This window comes from Salmo trutta, chromosome 24 (genome assembly GCF_901001165.1).
Source record: "Salmo trutta chromosome 24, fSalTru1.1, whole genome shotgun sequence".
Classification (NCBI taxonomy): domain Eukaryota; kingdom Metazoa; phylum Chordata; class Actinopteri; order Salmoniformes; family Salmonidae; genus Salmo; species Salmo trutta.
In genome coordinates this window covers 43,249,817-43,264,519 of record NC_042980.1, presented here as the reverse complement: position 1 = coordinate 43,264,519, position 14,703 = coordinate 43,249,817, and the positions used below count along the sequence as shown (strand labels likewise).

General features: G+C 42.3%; 1 protein-coding gene across 10 annotated transcripts in view; it reads right to left on the bottom strand.

Annotated features, from left to right (window-relative positions):
* LOC115161352 (E3 ubiquitin-protein ligase Midline-1) overlaps positions 1–14,703 on the bottom strand; it is a 71,134-nt gene that overhangs the window by 14,508 nt on the left and 41,923 nt on the right. For 6 of the 10 annotated variants that reach the window (XM_029712279.1, XM_029712271.1, XM_029712277.1 and 3 more), the window contains exons 2-3: positions 9,510–10,231; positions 7,734–7,799 (exon numbers count right to left, since the gene is read on the bottom strand). In XM_029712279.1, the coding sequence (XP_029568139.1) occupies positions 7,734–7,799; positions 9,510–10,175 (732 nt within the window). In that variant the 5' untranslated portion in view covers positions 10,176–10,231. Of the gene's footprint in view, positions 1–7,733; positions 7,800–9,509; positions 10,232–12,860; positions 13,145–14,703 lie in introns of those variants that run through there. The other 4 variants (XM_029712281.1, XM_029712280.1, XM_029712278.1 and 1 more) reach the window with 2 other exon arrangements.

Below are 14,703 nucleotides of genomic sequence, written 5' to 3'. Positions count from 1 at the left end.
GGTTGCCAGAGACTGGACCCAGTCGTTTGTTCTAAATGTTCCATTGGCATACTGGCTGGCAACGTTCTTATCCCTTGCTTGCTAGCTAGACAACTACAGCTAACTGTCACATTAAACAGCGCAGACAGAATAACAACAGTAGCTGCATTTGCATTTGTTTAAGCTGTTTTCTAGTGAGATTTATTTGGACACATCCATAACAATGAGCTAATGAAGCGCGATTTCACTTGGCATAGAAAATGTGCTCTCTCGTCAGGACACTGTTGTTCAGAGGAGCTAGCCAACAACAAAGCTACAGTAACACAATCACTTCAAACTGAAGCTGGAAAGACTGCAAACTAGCCGCACTTTATTTCTCGTTTTACCTTTTTTCAATTTACATTTCTTTGTATATATCCATAAAAATTATGCCAGGTGATTCATGATTTCGACTGGCTGAGAAACGCTGCCTGTCTGTCTCGTCTCGACTCCCGACATGTTCATTACTATGGGACAGCAGGAGTTTGAATTTGAATATTGAAACAATGTTACAAATGTCGGAGACACAGTCAGCAAGGTTTATACAAATCTCTGCTGTTGAAAACTAAATGTTAGTCTAAAATAAATGTGAGATAATGTCTAGATGCTTTTTATAGTGGAGATCAAGTTTATAAATTGCCTGGCTGGGCTGATGAGATAGTGGATTGCGCAGTCAGATGGAACTGTCACGACTTCCGCCGAAGTCGGTCGCTCTCCTTGTTCGGGCGGCGTTCGGCGGTCAACGTCACCGGCCTTCTAGCCATCGCCGATCCACTTTTCATTTTCCATTTGATTTGTCTTTGTTTTACACACCTGGTTTCAATTCCCCAATGACTTGTTCATTATTTAACCCTCTGTTCCCCCATGTTTTTTTGTGAGTGATTGTTTGTATGTATACGGTCCGTTATTGTGGGCTAGTTTATTGTGTTGTATTTTGTTGATTCTTTGAGTAAAGTACGTTCCATACTCATTTCTGCTGTCCTGCGCCTGACTCCTCCACACCAGCTACACACAGGCCGATTACAGGAACAGAGTAAATAGGCATTTTAACGTCATCAATTTAGCCGGTGGTAACTTGTGGAATAGACACCGACTGGAATTCAGTTTTAACCAATCAGCATTCAGGATTAGACCCACCCATTATATTAAACCACATATCACAGTCATAGCAAGTACATTTTATGTTGTATGATTGTCTTGCACAACAATTTAGTATTACTCTTCTCTGTTTTAACTGTTCTCCATGGATTACTTTGTTATTCCACAAGGGTTATGCAGTGAGGCAAAAGGAGAATATCAGAACATTGGTTTGATGTCTGAGAGGGTTATTCGTTAATGGTTTTATAATCCTGGATGAATTTAATATTAGGATTACGCTCCAGAAGAATTGTTCCATGTATGGGTCTACAGCTAGCATCATGGGTTTACCTCACTGAATGAAAACAGCAAGATAATACCAAAATGGACTGTTAATGCCAGAACACTTTGCTCAACATAACAAAGAATTTAAATCAACTGCTTGTTGAAATCCTTAGACCTATATGTTGAAGTAATTGTCCACCATGTTTTTTCCCCCTTGGTTTTATCATATTAAGTACAAGCCCTTCGTATTGCAATGCCATAAAGTAATTGTGATACATACAGTGCATTCGGAAAGTATTCAGACCCTCCCTTTTCCCACATGTTGTTACGTTACAGCCTTATTCTAAAATTGATTAAATAAAAACAATTCCTCATCAATATACACACACAATACCACGTAATGACAAAGTGAAAACAGGTTTTAGAAAAAAAATACAGAAATACCTTATTTACATAAATATTCACACCCTTTGCTATGAGACTCGAAATTGAGCTTAGACGGATTCCTGTTTCCATTGATCATCCTTGAGATGTTTCTACAACTTGATTGGAGTCCACCTGTGGTAAATTCAATTGATTGGACATGTTTTGGAAACGCATACACCAGCCTATATAAGGTCCCACAGTTGACAGTGCCTGTCAGAGCAAAAACCAAGCCATGAGGTCGAAGGAATTGTTCATAGAGCTCCGAGACAGGATTACATTGAGGCACAAATCTGGGGAATTGTACCAAAATATTTCTGTAGCATTGAAGGTCCCCAAGAACACAGTGGCCTCCATCATTCTTAAATGGAAGAAGTTTGGAACCACCAAGCTTCTTCTTAGAGCTGGCCGTCCGGCCAAACTGATCAATCGGGGTAGAAGGGCCATGGTCTGGGAGGTGACCAAGATCCCGATGGTCACTCTGACAGAGCTCCTGAATTCCTCTGTGGAGATGGGAGAACCTTCCAGAAGGACAACCATCTGCAGCACTCCACCAATCTGGCCCTTATGGTAGAGTGGCCAGACGGAAGCCACTCCTCAGTAAAAGGCACATGACAGCCCACTTCGAGTTTGCCAAAAGGCACCTAAAGGATTCTCAGAGCATGATAAACAACATTCTCTGGTCTGGTGAAACCAAGATTGAACTCTTTGGCCTGAATGCCAAGCGTCACATCTGGAGGAAACCTGGCACCATCCCTACGGTGAAGCATGGGGGTGGCAGCATCATGCTGTGGGGATGTTTTTCAGTGGCAGGGACTGGGAGTCTAGTCATAATCAAGGGAAAGATGAACGGAGCAAAGTACAGAGAGATCCTTGATGAAAACCTGCTCCAGAGCGCTTAGGATCTCAAACTGGGGCGACCTTCCAACAGGACAATGACCCTAAGCACGCAGCCAAGACAATGCAGGAGTGGCTTCGGGACAAGTCTCTGAATGTCCTTGAGTGGCCCATCCAGAGCCCGGACATGTACCTGATCGAACATCTCTGGAGAGACCTGAAAATAGCTATGCAGCGACGCTCCCCATCCAACCTTACAGACGTTGAAAGGATCTGCAGAGAAGAATGGGAGAAACTCCCCAAATACAGGTGTGCCAAGCTTGTAGCGTCATACCCAAGAAGACTCATGGCTGTAATCGCTGACAAAGGTGCTTCAACAAAGTACTGAGTAAAGGGTCTGAATACTTATGTAAATGTAATATTTCAGTTTTTTATTTTTTGTATGTTTGTAAACATTTCTAAAAACCTGTTTTTGCTTTTTCATTATGGGTTATTGTGTTTAGATTGATGAGGAAAAAAATATATTTAATCCATTTTAGAATATGGCTGTAACGTAATAAAATGTGGAAAAAGTCAAGGGGTCCGAATTCTTTCAGAATGCACTGTACAGCACAGTATGATGAAAAAAATTGAAGAATTTAGTAAACAGAGAACTTTGGAGAACTGAAGGTGTCTGTGAAGTCACTGTTTAGCTAAAGTTGGGAAGCTCTCTCAGGTCGGCCTTTTCACATTGCCATTTCATTAGGCTCTGTGCATCAGCCGTCAGCGTGCACAGAAATAGCATTTTTGTTATTTTTTTTAATTAAACTGCTCTCACCAAAATTATTTATTTATATCCAAGCAGAGGTGATGAAAGCAATATAATAGCTTTGTGCTGCCTGCTGTGGATGGATGGATGGATGGAAGGTGCCTGGAGATCCATAGAGCCCTGGCTGGAGAACAGCTGATGCAGCCTCACAGAAACAGCCCATAACTCCATGATAAAGGCTGCAATGCAGTTCATAAAGTTTAACTGGACTCATTATGATAATTTAATCGGCTGAAAAATATATTTATTTTATACAGCAGTATGTCTAGTAGTATGTTTGCACGTCTAGTTGTATAATGCACTTGAACTAATTGACTTGGTGATGAAAACATAATGTGATAACATAAGGAGTCATAAAGGGAATAGTTATGGTTGGTTAATACTGTTTCCAGGTCAAAATAACATTGCTTTTATGTAAATAGGGTATCTCCCCGTCTCGCCTGTCTCTCTTCCATAAATGTTTGACAGTTAGGGGGGCATGCCAGTTGGCATTTCAACTCCCAACAGAAGATAAAGCATCCACTTCCTCTCAGAGATGATTTATCCTGTGCCATTCATTTGAAAGTGCTTGGGTCCCTGAAGAACCTCAATGTCCAACACTGAAAGACAGACAGCAGGCCCAGACTATATAACCCACTCTACCAAGAACCTCCCTGTCCAACACTGAAAGACAGACAGCAGGCCCAGACTATATAACCCGCTCTGCCAAGAACCTCCCTGTCCAACACTGAAAGACAGACTGAAAGCCCAGACTATATAACCCACTCTGCCAAGAACATCCCTGTCCAACACTGAAAGACAGACTGAAAGCCCAGACAATATAACCCGCCCTGCCAAGAACCTCCCTGTCCAACACTGAAAGACAGACTGAAAGCCCAGACTATATAACCCACTCTGCCAAGAACCTCCCTGTCCAACACTGAAAGACAGACTGAAAGCCCAGACTATATAACCCGCTCTGCCAAGAACCTCCCTGTCCAACACTGAAAGACAGACTGAAAGCCCAGACTATATAACCCGCCCTGCCAAGAACCTCCCTGTCCAACACTGAAAGACAGACTGAAAGCCCAGACAATATAACCCGCCCTGCCAAGAACCTCCCTGTCCAACACTGAAAGACAGACTGAAAGCCCAGACAATATAACCCGCCCTGCCAAGAACCTCCCTGTCCAACACTGAAAGACAGACTGAAAGCCCAGACAATATAACCCGCCCTGCCAAGAACCTCCCTGTCCAACACTGAAAGACAGACTGAAAGCCCAGACAATATAACCCGCCCTGCCAAGAACCTCCCTGTCCAACACTGAAAGACAGACTGAAAGCCCAGACAATATAACCCGCCCTGCCAAGAACCTCCCTGTCCAACACTGAAAGACAGACTGAAAGCCCAGACTATATAACCCGCCCTGCCAAGAACCTCCCTGTCCAACACTGAAAGACAGACTGAAAGCCCAGACTATATAACCCGCCCTGCCAAGAACCTCCCTGTCCAACACTGAAAGACAGACTGAAAGCCCAGACAATATAACCCGCCCTGCCAAGAACCTCCCTGTCCAACACTGAAAGACAGACTGAAAGCCCAGACAATATAACTCTTCCAACTCCATTTCTCTGTTACTTCCTTCAGCCTTTTGAGCATTGATGCACTGTAATCGTTGTCACTGGCAGGTCATCTAAATTGTGAATTTCATTGTTTTGCATGTGAATGTAAGGTGTGACACTCTTTCCGAGAAATGCTCTCTTTTGTCATATATTTACAGAGTTCTGCTTTGTTTCTAACATCTGGAAATAGTGGACTGCTGATATCATATGCCAGGCTATCATCTGCCTTTTTACAATCGGCACAGTCAGAACTAACACTGTCCTGAGATCAGGTGGTAAAATGACAGAAAAGTTGGCAGAACAGTTTCGAAACACAGACAGTGACCTGACTGGTCAGGTTTTTGTCAGGAAGGAAGAGAGACTGAGCAAGCCAAAACCAAAGGTATGGGACCAAAAGCATTCCTCATCCAGAGGAAGCCGCTATTCCTTCCTCTCATCATGTCTGAATTGATTTAGGAAAATAGAAATCCATCGCAGGGAACTGTCTAAACACTAAGAGCATTTCAATGTACTATAGTTGAGGCACACAGTTGTATAATTTATCATTATAGTATAGAGGAAATTAATTTGAAAAATATGTCATGAAGATGAAAAACATGTCAGATGAACGTGAAGAAACAATGTAGAACCATTGGAACTTGAACCATAACACATACTGTTCCTTCTAAGTCTAGAACCAATAATGATACTTTTAACTAGAACCAATAATGTTCCTTCTAACTCTAGAACCAATAATGATACTTTTAACTAGAACCAATAATGATCCTTCTAACTAGAACCAATAATGATCCTTCTAACTCTAGAACCAATAATGATACTTTTAACTAGAACCAATAATGATCCTTCTAACTCTAGAACCAATAATGATACTTTTAACTTCTTAAAGCATTGTTGATTAAGGGCTTGTGACAAATACAATTTATTTGATTCTTCTAACTCTAGAACCAATAAAATTGGAAATATTTTTACCCCCTCCCCTCTCTTTCTCACTTTATTTTGCCTAACATAAGAGATTTCAGACATGTACAGGTATCTAAATACTTCTGTTACGTCTATGATTTGCGTTCCTTCTACATTAGCCAGAGAGCACTACATTGCATGTTCCTTCTGGGATGTAAATGAATAGGGCTAAGATGTGGCTTCGCAGTGGGTAACATCGGCATACTGTAGTCCAGCTTGTCAAGACTTGGAGCATGCTAAGTGCAATTCATTTAGCAACGCTGCCTTTTTGCAGTGAGGTCTATGGCTGCATCTTCATATAAATTAAATATCTTTGTCTTTTCAGAAAGTCTCTGTTAACATGATTTATTTAGGTTATTTTGTACTTTGGCTGTTATATATTTTATACGCTTAAATTCAAAAAGGTGAAGCGGGGTGACTAATCATTTTTGTTAAAAGAAATATTTAAAAAGTCAAGACAATAGCCCCATGTGAAAGCGAGGGAGCACAAAGGAAAATGCTGCAACCACAAAAAAAGGAATCCTTGTAGACTAAAACAAACAACCCGTAAAACCTGGTCATTCTAGTACTATAGACTGACTCAGGGACACAGTATGACAATACCTTGGCACAGAGGTCAGGGGGGAATTACAAACAGACAAAAAGTAATCCCACACAAGACAAGGGTATTAACATCTGGATAAAGACTAATGAGCACCAGTTCTGGATTTGTTGGTTAGTTCTGACGTTTACTGTCATGCTCAGAATAACTTCATTCATTTGTATCTGAAGAATGAAGGAGTTGACATGGCCACGGACGTTGTAATCAGATATAATGTAGGATTTGTGCTGAAAAAAACGTGACCACCTAGTAGGTAGTGTATCTTACAACTGGCAAGAAATATCAGAAATGCAGAGTTCAAGTGCATTAAGTCTGCCACTCTTCCTTTTTATTAATCCTTTATTTAACTAGGCAAGTCAGTTAAGAACACATTCTTATTTTACAATGACGGCCTACACCGGCCAAACCCTAACCCGGACGACGCTGGGCAAATTGTGTGCCACCCTGTGGGATTCCCAATCATGGCCGGTTGTGATACAGCCTGGAATTGAACCAGGGTGTCTGTAGTGACGCCTCTAGCACTGAGATGTAGTGCCTCAGACCGTTGCGCCACTCAGGAGCCATAAGTGACATCAGTCAAATACAGAACAACAGGAAGGAGGGGCTTGTCATTATCCACAATCTCCTCGGTTATGATAAATATGTAAATCTTTTATCTATTGTGGAACTAATGTGCACTTTTTCCAAATGGATAACTTTGCATAGAATCAAATACAGTATGTATTTAAGTAGTAATCTCCCTGGGGGGGTTATGTAAAAACCTGATGGTAAACTATGCTCCAGAGTACATACATTATCTTTATAATGTATATATACTGTAAGGCACTACTCGTTACATAAACAAAGCAGATATCACATAGAGGCCATGAAGACACCCATAGTAAAATGTGGACTATATTCTACGGGTCAGGTTTACAGAGCATTTGCACCTGTGCAAAATATTCTCCTGTTATTTTCAGAGGAGAATAAAAGAGCCCAATTTTTATTTTATTTTTTATTTTACCTTGATATAACTTATTGGTATTGTTTAGTCTGTAGGTTTAATTCCCCATTGAAAATAACAGCTGTTAACTCTTAGTAGACCTGTCCCTGAATGTGGAGTTGGATTAATACTGTAGATACCGTAGATATCTCCTGGTCTGCTTCCTCCTGTTCACTCCTCTCACTGAGATAGCAGCCTGGAGTTCTCTGCACAATGACAGCATGATCAAACAAAGGAAACACCGGTTAACGCTGATGCTCTGACCTCGATCGCCATAGTGTTGCAATCTAAGATTACCACATCTCAGTTTCACTGAGATTCTGGGACCAAGCTTGGCATTCTCTTTGTTTTTGGTGAAAGGCCGAGCAAAAAGTAGTCCGCGTGTACTATGTAATGCAAAATGTATTTTTGTGATTCATGCATAAATAGTGTACCATTTGTCCATGTGTCCATGTGGACCCTAGAAACCCTTCATCTAGACACATTATTACATTATTACACTGACTTCTCCTTTAATAAAGTAATTGGCTAAACACTGCCTCATTCAAATAAAACATCAATTGGCTATCAATCAACTGTAAAAAAAAACAAACGATAATAGATATTGCTACTGTAAATACAAAAAAAAATATATGAATTTATTGATAAAATACTTCAATACATGTTGTTCAACAGAATGTATAGGGGTTAAGGTCTACTGACATCACAGCCCTATTTGCCGTGTCTGTTGATAGAACTTGTCAAATGTGAGGGTACATTTCCATGTGAAAGGCTAACTATAACACACAGCCGCATGGTTCTGCCTGCTAATAAAGCATTAATCGCTCCCATGAGGTTTCTGGAGCCATGATCGTGTCCCATGGCGTGTTGGCAAAATACTAGCACACAAAGCCCAAACGTCAGTGCTTTGACAGGAGCTCATTCAAGTCTTAAGTGCAAGGAATGCGTGGCCACCTTTTTGTGTGTTCCAGCTAAGAGCCTCTCATGATACCATATTAATATGGACACATGGAGGAAAAGAGGTTAGTTCAACTTAACCTGAAACCCTGGAAGCAATCTTTATTTATTGGTTGTAATTTTGTGGCAAAATGTTATATTTAAGCCGCTAAAAGAAAGTGTCATGGTGTGTGATCACTCCTTGTTCCCAAAGCTCTTGCTCTTTGAAATATTAACAGACCTCACATGAGTTTACTGCTGCTGCATTACTGGGGAAATCTGACTGAATGGGGAATTCCATTTCACATGTTTCTAATACTGTTAGCTTTGTATTGACGTTTCGTAAGCCAAGAGGGCCAGGGATACAGTATAACACAAAGCGTATAACTGTGAGTTTACCTGATTGTATTGCTCTCTTGTGCTACACTGTTTCCAACCACAATGACTCCTGATTTACCCATGGGTCTGAGGAAACATTCCTCGTTGGTTAGCAGAGGATATTAATAGGATATAGACTATTTATTGAAATATTGGATCCTACCTGAATTTTTAATCTTAAAATGCCCTTGTCATGATGCCTCTATGAATTGTGGAACAACAGGTTTTTTCACTCTGCAGTATGTCACATAGATTTTTAGGATCAGGCAACATTTGGAAAACAACACAATTAGCAATCACATTATTAATTGCATCTCTGAAAATGTGTGTGGTGAATCTCAACAAAACAAAAAAAGAAAGGTCAGATATTAAATCGGATGTGTCAGCCAATTCAGGCACAATATTGTTTATCTAATATACCCAAATGTTTTTGCTTGATTTGAATCAAATAAGATTTTTAATACCACCATTTATTCCACTCAGTGGACACAAATTATTGCACATAGTGAGCTCTTCACAGTCAGTCATTAACTTCCCATACTCCCCAAACATTCCTGAAGCTGTGTACAGTATAGCATAGTACAGCACAGAGCATCTCTTACCTTGAGTTTCTCATAGCGGTCGCTGAGGGCGGCTACTTGATGGTCCCGATGCCGACCGACCAGTTTGCACAAGGCACAGATCAACTGTTCATCTGTGACACAGTACATGTTCACCTTCTCGTCCTCGTGCTCCAGACACATGAGTCCCCTGATGTGGCAGTCCGGCATGGGCTCGATCAGACGGTGGCTGGTGAAGGGCTTCTTATTGGGGTGGGTGGCCTTCAAGCATTCGTCGCAGTAGGACACCTCACAGGTGACACAGGTCTTGATGGCATCCTGGGGAGGGTCTTGCTCACAGAACTGGCACTGCACCGTCTCGCTGGGGGAGGTCATGGCCGTGCCGTCCGGGGCGACCCGCTCACGGCGAGTCTCGCTGGGGGAGTTGGGCCCGCTCACGGAAGCCTTCTGGAAGCGGTCGATGATGTTCTGCAAAGTGACGTTACGCTTCAGTCCCTCTAGGCCCCTCTGGTTGAGGGTGATGGCATAGCGACAGGTTGGGCACTGGAAGGCGCTGATGGACTGCACAGGCTCGTTGGGGCTGCAGTGGGAGATCAGGATGCGGTGGGCACAGTTGAAGCACAGGCTGTGAGCGCAGGGCAAGAGCAAGGGGTCCTCGAAGAGCTCCAGACAGATTGGGCAGGTCAGCTCCGACTCCAGTGTTTCCATCTTCACACACAACAAAGCGATGTCGTCAGCGAAATCCAGGGAAGCTGATCAGCTATCTGTAGGGATGACATGGACTTCATCATTAGAGAATGGGAGAATGGGAGAGATCGAGAGAGAGAAAGAGAGAGAAGCAAGGGGTTCAAAAGGGTTAAACAGTAGGGGGTTGTCAACTTTCCCAGAATAGAAATTAATGAGTAGTCTGACCACATTCCTAATCTAAAGAAAATTGGAGATTACTTGGTGTAGTAGAGGAATAAATAGCAGGTATTGGATAACACATCTCTGATATCTTCATCAGGGGTATTGCATGAAATGCAGACACTTCTAAATTGAGTTTCAGTGTATTCTAAACCCCTTACAGAAATATAAATTAAAGCTCAATCGAAATGAAACTTGTTTGGTAAAAAGTAAAGAAATCCATGTGAATATTGAGTTCCCTAGAACTAATTCCTACATATTTTATAGGGAGGCACATCTGTCCATATTTCCTGTGATGCAACAGCCAAACGTAAAAAGACCGAAATTGGGAAAAATAAAGAAACGCTGCATATTTTATAAGAGCTTTGAGTTGTTTTGATGATAAAGCTCTGGAAACACCATAAATGAGTCATTTTCGTCAAGTGGCCCATGTCTATGGAGAGGCTTGGCTAGGCTAGCTAGCCCAGGGCAGTGAAGCCAGACAGCTCACTGAAGCAGAAGTCCCTGCCTGTTCACGGCTGGAACTCCTTACTGTGACTGGCCTGACGGACACAGAGCCTTTGTTCCAGGCCAGTCAGACACCCCAGCTGCGAGTGGATGCGCTGTGCCCGTCGCGTCTCCCTGTGTGAACTCTACCTCCACTCATTATGTGTGAAAGAAGGCAAAAGCTCATTATCAGGCCAGCCGGGCAAAAGTGGTCTTTGAAGTTGAGGACACAGAAACTCGCAGAGAGCTATAGCTAAGGACGAGTTTGTTCCCTCCCCCTGTTCTGTTCAAATCCACAGAGACACTCAGTTAACCTACTGGAAGATACAATTGTTGCACTCGTCTCACATGTCTGTGATGTAGACAATATGAATTCATCTGTGGGGCTTTGTTGTGCTACTGTTGGTGCTTTGTCTCAGACATGGAGTTTGTTTTAACAAAAACCTCTCTGTTATCCAAGTATGATGAGCCAAGTCAAGCGAAGGAGGGTAGAATTAGCGTGTCCAATGTTCAAACGTGATGTCAGTACTAAGAAAACATACGGTATAGGTTACTATATAGCAGTTGCCAGAAATACACTCAAATATTATTATGGTTTATGGTTTCCTCCACACAAAAAAACTAGAGTCTATTCTTAATGCAATGTTAAATGATCCATCTTAAAATGCACAGTGCACACAATATAACATTTTGATTGTTTGTACACTGAAGTGAATTAATCTGGTGAAATGGAAGTTATAAAATTTCAACAGTAAGATTACTTACAAAGTAGATTAGTGCTCATGTCTACTAAGAATAGTAGTAGAATTAGAAGTTTCTTCTAATCCACACAAGATCACTGTCCTGACATGTCTGTCTGTCATCCTTTTTTAAATCTGATTTTATTATTTTTAACTAGGCAAGTCAGTAAAGAACAAATTCTTATTTACAATGACAGCCTAGCCCCGGCCAAACCCGAACGACGCGGGCCAATTGTGCGCCGCCCTATGGGACTCCCAATCACGGACAATTGTGATACAGCCTGGAATGGAACCAGGGTCTGTAGTGACGCCTCTAGCACTGAGATGTAGTGCCTCAGACCGCTGTTATACAGCCTGGAATGGAACCAGGGTCTGTAGTGACGCCTCGTGCACTGAGATATAGTCCCTTCGACCGCTGCGCCACTCATAGTGTGGGTAAGTATTACACAAAACAAACACAACTCGACTGACATGTACACTCTTAGAAAGAAAAGGTGCTACAGTATATCTAGAACAATATTTATGAACTATTATTTGTCTTCACTGAACGGAGACTTAGTCATTTGCCAGGGGTGTTCAATCACACATGGCAGTTTATTTTAATGCTACTGTTGTATTGTAATTTGCTTTGAGGAAATATACAAAAATATTCGGATAAAAAGGTGTACCAAAAAAAGGGTTCTGCGCCGCCCTCATAGGAGAACCCTTTGAAGAACCCCTTTTGGTACCAGGTAGAACCCTCTTGGTTCCAGATAAAAACCCTTTTGGGTTCCATGTGGAACCCTTTCCACAGAGGGTTCTACATGGAACCCAAAAGAGTTCTACCTGGAATCAAAAAGGGTTCTCATGTGGGGACAGCCTCAGAACCCTTTCGAACCCTTTTTCCTAAGAGTGTACGTCTGAATGTTTCGGTATATTTCCTCAAAGCAAATTACAATACAACAGTAGCATGCAAATAAACTTCTATGTGTGACTGAACATCCCTGGCAAATGATTAAGTCTCCGTTCAGTGAAGACAAATAATAGTTCATAAATATTCAAAAAAGATCAAAGAGCTTTGCGTGAAGTGCAAATACTGTACATAAAGACAAATGTCCCAGCCTTGATGTCATCATTCAAACTTACAAATGCCCTAGAGTTACACTGAAACCCTGTCAAAGTATACTGTGGCAGAAAGCCAGAGGAGAGTGCTCCACATCAACTACACCTTACTCCACCTCCCTTGAAAGTTTTCCATTCACACACAGTTTACTTTACCCACCGATGGATTTCGTCCCGCTTTGCACTGCAGAGACATTTCGGTTGAGGGGAAAACTTCTGACCAAAATCATGAAAACATATTAAAGGACATCAAAGGAAACCTCCCGTAACGAGGAGGTGGCGGTATGCAGTAACAGACGGTGGAGCATCCAGATGACAAAAGTCTTCGTAAGGCAGTAATCCTGCTGTACCGGAGCACGGCTGTCATTAACCAGGAACCAGAGACAGAGAGCAAAAGGTAGCCAGCACAACAGGAAGACCTGCCCCACAACTCCAGGACAGACAGCTCCACCTACAGTAGGAGAGCTGGCCAGCAATCACTGGAAATACAGGCAGAGAGAGAGAGAGAGAGAGAGAGTAGAGAATAAAAGAGAGACAGAGAGAGAGAGAGAGAGAGAGAGAGAGAGAGTGACAGAGAGAGAGAGAGAGCGTGACAGAGAGAGAGAGATAGAGAGAGAGAGAGAGAGAGAGAGGCAGGACATAAGCAGAGACGGAGTTCTCCAGGACCCCAGGGGTAGGCCTAGTCAGTGTAACTCTGGCCCTCACACAGGACAGGCAGGTCAGTGTCCTCTGTCCTCTGATCCCTGCCCTCTGAGCTGTAAACCAGAGAGGAGACAGAGAGGAGAGCGTCAGGATCAGTTTCCCTCTGTGACCGTCTCCTCTGCCTCTCTAGCGGCACAATGCTGCCCTGTGTGGTGGAACTGTTCTTAGCTCTGTCACCAGGGATTAAAAGCTGAGAAAGGCTGACGACACACATGCACACAAATACACATGCACGCAGGAACGCAGGCACGCACACTTATGTGCGCACACACACAGAGACACACACAGGGGATGGGTTGAGATTGGAGCAGGGACAGGGGCCTCTGATTCCCTCTGCTCCCAAACAACAAGCTGACCTGGAACACAGGGATCACATCCCAATCTGAACTCTTTCTCCCTGCTCAAAACGTCAGTGTTTCTCAAATGTCTCACTGGGTTGAGGCAGTAAGCATACAAAGTTTCACAAAATCATCATTAGATTACAAAAGACAATGACAAAAGGTAAGGCTTGCTGTTTCAAAGTGAAACCATTCCATTTCTAGACCCCTCCGCAAGACTAGTAAAATCTGAAAAAATTTCTCTCCACCACATAAAACTTCCCAGTGTGTTCATGATAAACCCTGTGTTAATCTGTTCCAGTGTATTCATGATAAACCCTGTGTTAATCTGTTCCAGTGTATTCATGATAAACCCTGTGTTAATCTGTTCCAGTGTGTTCATGATAAACCCTGTGTTAATCTGTTCCAGTGTGTTCATGATAAACCCTGTGTTAATCTGTTCCAGTGTATTCATGATAAACCCTGTGTTAATCTGTTCCAGTGTGTTGATGATAAACCCTGTGTTAATCTGTTCCAGTGTGTTCATGATAAACCCTGTGTTAATCTGTTCCAGTGTGTTGATGATAAACCCTGTGTTAATCTGTTCCAGTGTGTTCATGATAAACCCTGTGTTAATCTGTTCCAGTGTGTTCATGATAAACCCTGTGTTAATCTGTTCCAGTGTATTCATGATAAACCCTGTGTTAATCTGTTCCAGTGTGTTGATGATAAACCCTGTGTTAATCTGTTCCAGTGTGTTCATGATAAACCCTGTGTTAATCTGTTCCTGTGTGTTGATGATAAACCCTGTGTTAATCTGTTCCAGTGTGTTCATGATAAACCCTGTGTTAATCTGTTCCAGTGTGTTCATGATAAACCCTGTGTTAATCTGTTCCAGTGTGTTGATGATAAACCCTGTGTTAATCTGTTCCAGTGTGTTCATGATAAACCCTGTGTTAATCTGTTCCAGTGTGTTCATGATAA